Source organism: Protobothrops mucrosquamatus, unplaced genomic scaffold (genome assembly GCF_001527695.2).
Source record: "Protobothrops mucrosquamatus isolate PMUCROS unplaced genomic scaffold, P.Mucros_1.0 scaffold1143, whole genome shotgun sequence".
Classification (NCBI taxonomy): domain Eukaryota; kingdom Metazoa; phylum Chordata; class Lepidosauria; order Squamata; family Viperidae; genus Protobothrops; species Protobothrops mucrosquamatus.
In genome coordinates, this window is record NW_015387359.1 from 143,740 (window position 1) to 151,952 (window position 8,213).

General features: G+C 38.5%; 2 protein-coding genes across 3 annotated transcripts in view; both read left to right on the top strand.

The window, feature by feature from the left end:
* LOC107291535 (smoothelin-like protein 1) overlaps positions 1 to 8,213 on the top strand; it is a 26,094-nt gene that overhangs the window by 12,401 nt on the left and 5,480 nt on the right. Inside the window, 1 exon segment of the mRNA XM_015820545.1 lies at positions 7,279 to 7,508. Within this exon segment, the coding sequence (XP_015676031.1) occupies positions 7,279 to 7,508 (230 nt within the window).
* Positions 1,218 to 5,641, top strand: LOC107291534 (smoothelin-like protein 1). 2 transcript variants are annotated; one of them, XR_001548976.1, is made up of 3 exons: positions 1,218 to 1,363; positions 3,549 to 3,755; positions 5,147 to 5,641. XR_001548976.1 is itself a non-coding variant. In XM_015820542.1 (2 exons), exons 1-2 carry the CDS (start codon positions 1,254 to 1,256, stop codon positions 3,691 to 3,693), a joined length of 255 nt encoding a protein of 84 aa, XP_015676028.1. In that variant the 5' UTR covers positions 1,218 to 1,253; the 3' UTR covers positions 3,694 to 3,890. The 2 variants fall into 2 exon arrangements, 1 of the variants encoding a protein (XP_015676028.1); XM_015820542.1 differs by lacking the exon at positions 5,147 to 5,641 and having other exon boundaries at positions 3,549 to 3,890.

An 8,213-nucleotide genomic window follows, 5' to 3' on the forward strand; every position in this document is an offset into this window, starting at 1 on the left:
CTGGGGGGCACCAGTAATGCAACAGCAAGAAGACCTACGTGGATTATCATAATTTAAGAGTTGTGAAGACAGTATTCCTCTAGTTCCAACAAACTTACTCCAGCATACTTTACTCAGAAGTGAGTATATATCTTTCTGAATTATTAAGAGTATTTGAGAAAGCATCACTACCCAGAGTTAAGAACTATGAATTTTTTTTAAAAAAAAGCACACTCTGATGCCACCTTTTGTTTGTATTTTTGTTGTTGTTGTTGTTATATATAATCTCAGGGACATTTCTAGATTCTTATGGTATTCTAAATTCTTGCCCTGTTTTTGATCAGAGTTGGAGAGCAAAGCCCTGGAGGGATCATAGGTAGCAGAATAATCTCTTCTGTGAACTAGGTCAGGAAATACTGTACTTCTTTGTATGCTGTTGGTATTTCTTTGTTATTAACCCAACACATACACACTATGATGCGAATATGAAGACGTTGAATTTCATTCAAAGAGTTAAGAGAATGAGTTATGAACTCCAAAATCTCAGTTGAAAGATAATGTAGTTCACATATTGAGATTGTAAGATATTTTGGAGTTATAATGCCTCACGTTTAGCAAAACTGTTAGGACACAGTGAAAATGGTGAAATATGTGTTGATAATTTGTGTACTACAAAACACATGGACCTATCACAATAGCACTAACATCCACAGCAGTATAGATGAAACCATCGCTACATGCAATGTACACTATGTATCAGAAATGGTCGGCTTCATAAATCATGACTTATAATGCAGGCAGGCTTGAAAGATTACTGAGAGAGAAATGATGGAAAAGTTATGTGAAATTTTAAAATATAAAAGTAAAGTGAAGTATGGATGCTGAACACATGGGGGCAGTAAGTTAATTCTCCATCGTCCTTACAATTTTTCCTTTCACTTCCAAGTTACAATTAACAATGTATATATAAAGAGGAGGATGTTAACACAATAATATAGATTCAGAATGCTCCCCAATTACTGCCATACTTTTACAGATAACCTGTTTCATGTCATATGTAAGTAAATTCATCTACACAACTTGTTCCAATGCAATAGTGTCTGTTCTAACCAGAATGACACATTTATATTAAATAGACAGGAATAATGTTTCAGTCACTGCCAATGCAGGAAAACTTAAGAAGGAGAGGTGGTTGACCTTTTGTGCCTAATATCTCTTTTTCTAATTTTCAGCATGTGGACATCCAGAACTTTTCCACCAGTTGGAAAAGTGGAATGGCTTTTTGTGCCCTCATCCACAAGTTCTTTCCTGATGCCTTTGACTACGCAAACCTTGATCCAGCAAATCGGAAAGATAATTTCACCCTGGCCTTCTCTACTGCTGAGTGAGCACTCCCCTCCATCTTAGACCTCAGGACACCACCACAGCTATAGGGCAGGCTGAGTCAGGGATGAGTACTAACCTCCAGAAAGTGCACCCATGTTGTTGGTAGACGTGTAAAGTTATTCTCTGAAGTAATTTTGCCCTATCTTCCAGCTCATTCAAAATAACAGTGTTACCAAAGATCAAAACCGTGTCCGATAACTGATAAATTAAACTGACAAATGTGTAAACGTTGCCAACTTTAACAGGGATGAAAATTGTAGCATGATCAAAAGGCCCCCCTCCCCCCATTCACCCAGGCAGCAGGCTGAGGAAAGTGCAGGGAGGCACATATAACCTTCAAAACTAGGGAAACCTGGAGAAAAGCACATGGGATTATCTTCATACTGTATGCTGTTGTGCAGATTTTATTCTGTTACTTGAGCTCCGTACCATGTGGGATGTACAATCTGAAGTCTTGCAGCTTCCTTTTAAACTGACTGCTGGCTAAAAGTTTGGCATCATGTATTTCTAACCACCAATCCTATCTATATTTAGCAGCAATATTTTGGATCAGTTTTAAAGTTTGTGAAAAAATCTCCCTAGGCAACCCTACATGCAGCAGACTGCAATAGTCTAATCTTATTGCTGTAAGATAAACATAAATGACAATGGCCTAGTTATCTTTACAGTATTCAGGGGTGTCTGCCAATGACAAATGGTGTTTTTTTTTTGCTCCTACCTAGCAGTTAGACATCGCCAGCTAAGATTCACACAGATCCATCAAGCTGAGAATCTGAATTTTAAAAGAATACAGGGTTTTACAAAGAGACTGACTTTTATTTCTCCAATCCATAAAGTTATCTGCTATTAGTTTCCCAACTTCTTTGGGTTGACCCATATTCCTTCTCAGATAGCCAGGACCAAGAATATAACTATAGTCAGAAGTATTGAAACATCCAGCTACAGAACATCTATGAGAATTAGCAATATCAGAACAGAGATTTTTTTAAAAAAAAATTCAGCCGAAAGCTAAGCTTGAAACCAATCTGTAGAATTTTAAAAGCCTGGAGTTTATTATCTTTTATTTGTTAGCAACTCTTGTTTCAAAAAGAAATAGTTATAACGGACATATTAGTGAGGTTTGCTAGCTAAGGAGTTTTTTGACAACTGCTTCCTTTAACATTGTAGGGACTGTTTCACAAGGAAAAATTAGTTATGTCTTAGCTCAGTGTTTCTCAACCTTGACAACTTTAAGGCGTGTGGACTTCAACTCCCAGAATTCCACAGCCAGCAATGCTGGCTGTGGAATTCTGGGAGTTGAAGTTCACATGACTTAAAGTTGTCAAGGTTGAGAAACACTGTCTTAGCTCATCAACCTTCAACTGTTAAGCATGATAAAATAGGAAATTTCAAGAAATCAACACACCTTCAAGCACATTATCATAACAACCTAAGTGTCCTCTGGATCAGATTGAAGTCTAATCGAGACCAGAGCTGTGTTCTTCAATAGTTAAACATAAATCTTGAGTAGCAACCTCCCACTTGTCCTTCAGTGGTGGTATTGACATGCACACTATTGTACCTCTGAACTTGGAGGTAGCATACAACCATCATAAATAATAATCGGTAATTATCTACTGTATGAAGGAAAGCAGCACATTTTTAAAACATAACAGACGCAAAACGAAGCAGCAACAATAATTTCTTTGAGGACACCCCTTAAAAATTGCTAAATCAATTAATGTACTGATGATGCTGAATAAATGTCAAGCTTCAAGATAACATTAAGCTCTGAAGGAAAGAATTTAAAGCCTTTGAATAGCCAGCCTTGAAGAAGCAGGAGCCCTTGCTAGATAATTGGACAAAGGAAAATGATAATCAGATAATCAAAAGCAAGAGTAGGTTCTGCATTTGTAACATGTAACCCAGAGTTTCAAAATAGTTAATTTCAGTGATTTATGGTGTCTTCAGTGTTGCTCTTGTGCTATAATGAAATCTATTCCACTTAAACAGGCAAGAGGTTCAAATTAACTACCTTCTTGGACTTCACTGTGATTTTGGAAATCTTTGCATCCTGGTCCAATTCTCTAGAATAAGGCTTGTTAATTCTTGTTAATTCTGGTGATGAAGGGCTATATTCAAGCTGCTTTGCCAAATCATTGAGGTATGCAGCAGAGTTGATCATTTGTCCATCTTTTTTCCAGGAAATATGCAGACTGTGCTCAACTCCTGGAGGTGGATGACATGGTGCACATGAGTGTTCCTGATAATAAGTGCATCTACACCTATATCCAGGAACTTTATCGCAGCTTGGTGGAGAAAGGACTAGTAAAGACCAAGAAGAAATAGAAATGCAAAGCAGGCTTTGGCTTCAGGCTCATTGGAAGCTATATAAAAACTTGGTAGGACAGGTAAGAGGGTTTCTGTGATTCTCATCTTCAAAGGGGACTATCTCCTTGAAATTCTAGAATCACATTAAGTGCAACTAGATAAAACCAAAAGGAATGGACAATAATAGAAGAATTGAGATCTTGCTCATTTGTAGCACATGGAAAAAAAGAACTTTAGTTTTGTTTTTAAATTATTCCGTCTTCCAGATCAAGCTTAGAACACCTACATGTGCTTAGATAGTAGGTTAAAAAATTAAAGTTTCATATTTAGCTTAAAAATCTTCAACATATTCCTTCAAAATCTTATCATGTGGTTGTTGTTGTTTTGGCATAACCAATGTTATTGTCCTACCCTAAGAATTTGGGAATGATGGTCTTATTGGGATATAGTATATTTTCCTTCGGTGATCTCAAATTCCTTCATGCCATGTTAGTTTATTAGCTACCAAGTACTATAGTATCTTATTAGCTACCAAGTACTATAGTATTGTATCTTCATGCCATGTTAGTTTATTAGCTACCAAGTACTATAGTATTGTATCTTCATGCCATGTTAGTTTATTAGCTACCAAGTACTATAGTATTGTATCTTCATGCCATGTTAGTTTATTAGCTACCAAGTACTATAGTATTGTATTTCCATTAAATGGAAATGTCTGTTGATGATGTTGCTACTTTAGTCAGTAGAAAAACAACAAAGGTCAATACATGAATGATTACAAAATGCTTAAAGATGTTAAAAGTGTTTTCATCACTAGAAAAGTCTTATCTTAATGGTAGGGATCTTAACATTCTTATTACTGGGAAGATAAGCCATTTTGGCTTGCAAGACCATTTTATTTCTAGATATTCTGTTTAAATAAACAGAATATCTAGAAATAAAATAAATGTTGCTGTTTCCACTTCCAACTGAATTTTAGAGGTCTAGTGCATGTTGGTGCAGTAAAAATGGCACATGAAGACAGTTACTTGTGAAAGAATGGTCCCAGGCAAAAAGCAGCATAGTATTCTGGCATGGACTCCAGAAGATGGTAGAGGACAGGAAGGCCTGGAGGAACGTTGTCCATTGGGTCGCGATGGGTTGGACATGACTTCGCAACTAACAACAATTCTGGCATTGACTGCCCTGTAGATATGAGACTTCATGCATTAAGATGTCCAATACACGTGGAGGGCTCTAGATTGCGAAAAGACTTTATTTAACAGCTGGATCTTTTCCACATTAAAGCTTATAGGATTTCAAAGAAACATAGGGGGCGTGGTTCTTCTGTACCCAATTGTTAGGTAGGCTGGCCTATAAACCTGCTTAGAAACCCTGTAGAAATCATAACAGTTGTTGGGAAGCTAGGCTTGGCTTCTGTGTTTTCTCCAAGAGACCTCAAATTTGGATATAATTCTTTTAAATTTTTCAGAGGGAATGCAACATGGGATGTATATATTCTGCAATTTTCCGAGCATGGAACTGGAACCAACTACTACTACTTAACCCTCATTAGCAGTAAAATCTGCTATGCACCACCCTTCTGCCACCTGAAAAGAGCAGGAAAGGAACGCTTACTGATGCCATGCCAGCATTTCAAGCAGAGCAGAACTGAGTCTGCCCCATATGTACGAGACTCAGAAGAAGTGTTACCATCAGCAACTCTGCATCCTCTTTTTGGGTTGCAAAAGTGTTCCTGCAACCCATGCTGCAATCACTCTTTCCCTGACCAGGCACCGGTACTATTAAAGCACAAATGTACCAAGTCAAGGTTGTCACACAATATTTTTATGCTGCATTCTGTTTTAGCAATGGCAGCTCAGGTGCCCTATGGCGTGGTTTCCAAGGGAGAATGCAAACATGTTCTCTGTTTGAAGTAGCTGCCCAGGCATATTAGAATGGTTTGAGCAGTGCAGCATATGTGACCCAATCTTATGTTTTGTTTACTAAGAAATAAGCTCCTCTGCATTCAGCTATTCACCAAACCATTGAACTTTGAGCAAAGAAATCACACTGTGCAGATAAGAGGCTNCTGGGGGGCACCAGTAATGCAACAGCAAGAAGACCTACGTGGATTATCATAATTTAAGAGTTGTGAAGACAGTATTCCTCTAGTTCCAACAAACTTACTCCAGCATACTTTACTCAGAAGTGAGTATATATCTTTCTGAATTATTAAGAGTATTTGAGAAAGCATCACTACCCAGAGTTAAGAACTATGAATTTTTTTTTAAAAAAAAAGCACACTCTGATGCCACCTTTTGTTTGTATTTTTTTTTGTTGTTGTTATATATAATCTCAGGGACATTTCTAGATTCTTATGGTATTCTAAATTCTTGCCCTGTTTTTGATCAGAGTTGGAGAGCAAAGCCCTGGAGGGATCATAGGTAGCAGAATAATCTCTTCTGTGAACTAGGTCAGGAAATACTGTACTTCTTTGTGTGCTGTTGGTATTTCTTTGTTATTAACCCAACACATACACACTATGATGCGAATATGAAGATTCACGTGTGCAATCTTAGCCTGTACTATTTTCTCATTATGCCTTTTGTTCAGATGTTGAATTTCATTCAAAGAGTTAAGAGAATGAGTTATGAACTCCAAAATCTCAGTTGAAAGATAATGCAGTTCACATATTGAGATTGTAAGATATTTTGGAGTTATAATGCCTCACATTTAGCAAAACTGTTAGGACACAGTGAAAATGGTGAAATATGTGTTGATAATTTGTGTACTACAAAACACATGGACCTATCACAATAGCACTAACATCCACAGCAGTATAGATGAAACCATCGCTACATGCAATGTACACTATGTATCAGAAATGGTCAGCTTCATAAATCATGACCTATAATGCAGGCAGGCTTGAAAGATTACTGAGAGAGAAATGATGGAAAAGTTATGTGAAATTTTAAAATATAAAAGTAAAGTGAAGTATGGATGCCGAACACATGGGGGCAGTAAGTTAATTCTCCATCGTCCTTACAATTTTTCCTTTCACTTCCAAGTTACAATTAACAATGTATATATAAAGAGGAGGATGTTAACACAATAATATAGATTCAGAATGCTCCCCAATTACTGCCATACTTTTACAGATAACCTGTTTCATGTCATATGTAAGTAAATTCATCTACACCAGTGGTTCTCAACCTTTTTAATGCCGCGACCCCAACCGGTCGTAAGTCGAGGACTAAACCGGTCATAAGTGGAGGACTACCCAACCGGTCGTAAGTCGAGGACTTTCCCTGCCTGGGAGCGCTGCGCATGCGTGGTTCCGCCCCCTGCGCCGGCCGAGGCATAGCTGGCAAGTGGCAGAGACGGAGCAGGCAGACCACCAGCTGGCCCAGCCCAAGGGAGGTAAGGCACCCTCCAGAAAAGGGGGGGAAAAATGGCGGACAGCCTTGCTTGGCGACCCCCATGAAATGGTCGATCGACCCCAAATGGGGTCCCGACCCATAGGTTGAGAACCACTGATCTACACAACTTGTTCCAATACAATAGTGTCTGTTCTAACCAGAATGACACATTTATATTAAATAGACAGGAATAATGTTTCAGTCACTGCCAATGCAGGAAAACATAAGAAGGAGAGGTGGTTGACCTTTTGTGCCTAATATCTCTTTTTCTAATTTTCAGCATGTGGACATCCAGAACTTTTCCACCAGTTGGAAAAGTGGCATGGCTTTTTGTGCCCTCATCCACAAGTTCTTTCCTGATGCCTTTGACTACGCAAACCTTGATCCAGCAAATCGGAAAGAGAATTTCACCCTGGCCTTCTCTACTGCTGAGTGAGCACTCCCCTCCATCTTAGACCTCAGGACACCACCACAGCTATAGGGCAGGCTGAGTCAGGGATGAGTACTAACCTCCAGAAAGTGCACCCATGTTGTTGGTAAACGTGTAAAGTTATTCTCTGAAGTAATTTTGCCCTATCTTCCAGCTCATTCAAAATAACAGTGTTACCAAAGATCAAAACCGTGTCCGATAACTGATCAATTAAACTGACAAATGTGTAAACGTTGCCAACTTTAACAGGGATGAAAATTGTAGCATGATCAAAAGCCCCCCCTCCCCCATTCACCCAGGCAGCAGGCTGAGGAAAGCGCAGGGAGGCACATATAACCTTCAAAACTAGGGAAACCTGGAGAAAAGCACATGGGATTATCTTCATACTGTATGCTGTTGTGCAGATTTTATTCTGTTACTTGAGCTCCGTACCATGTGGGATGTACAATCTGAAGTCTTGCAGCTTCCTTTTAAACTGACTGCTGGCTAAAAGTTTGGCATCATTTATTTTATTTATTTTATTTATTAATTGTATTTATATCCCGCCCTTCTCCTTTCGGACTCAGGGCGGCTGACAAATGATAAAAAGCTAACATATTACACCCAGTTAAAATTTAATTAAAATGAAATATTTGAGAATGTCAAATTTAAAAGTAATTAAAACCCCTATAAAATCCCCTAGGCCAGTCCCGCTTGCTGGAACAACC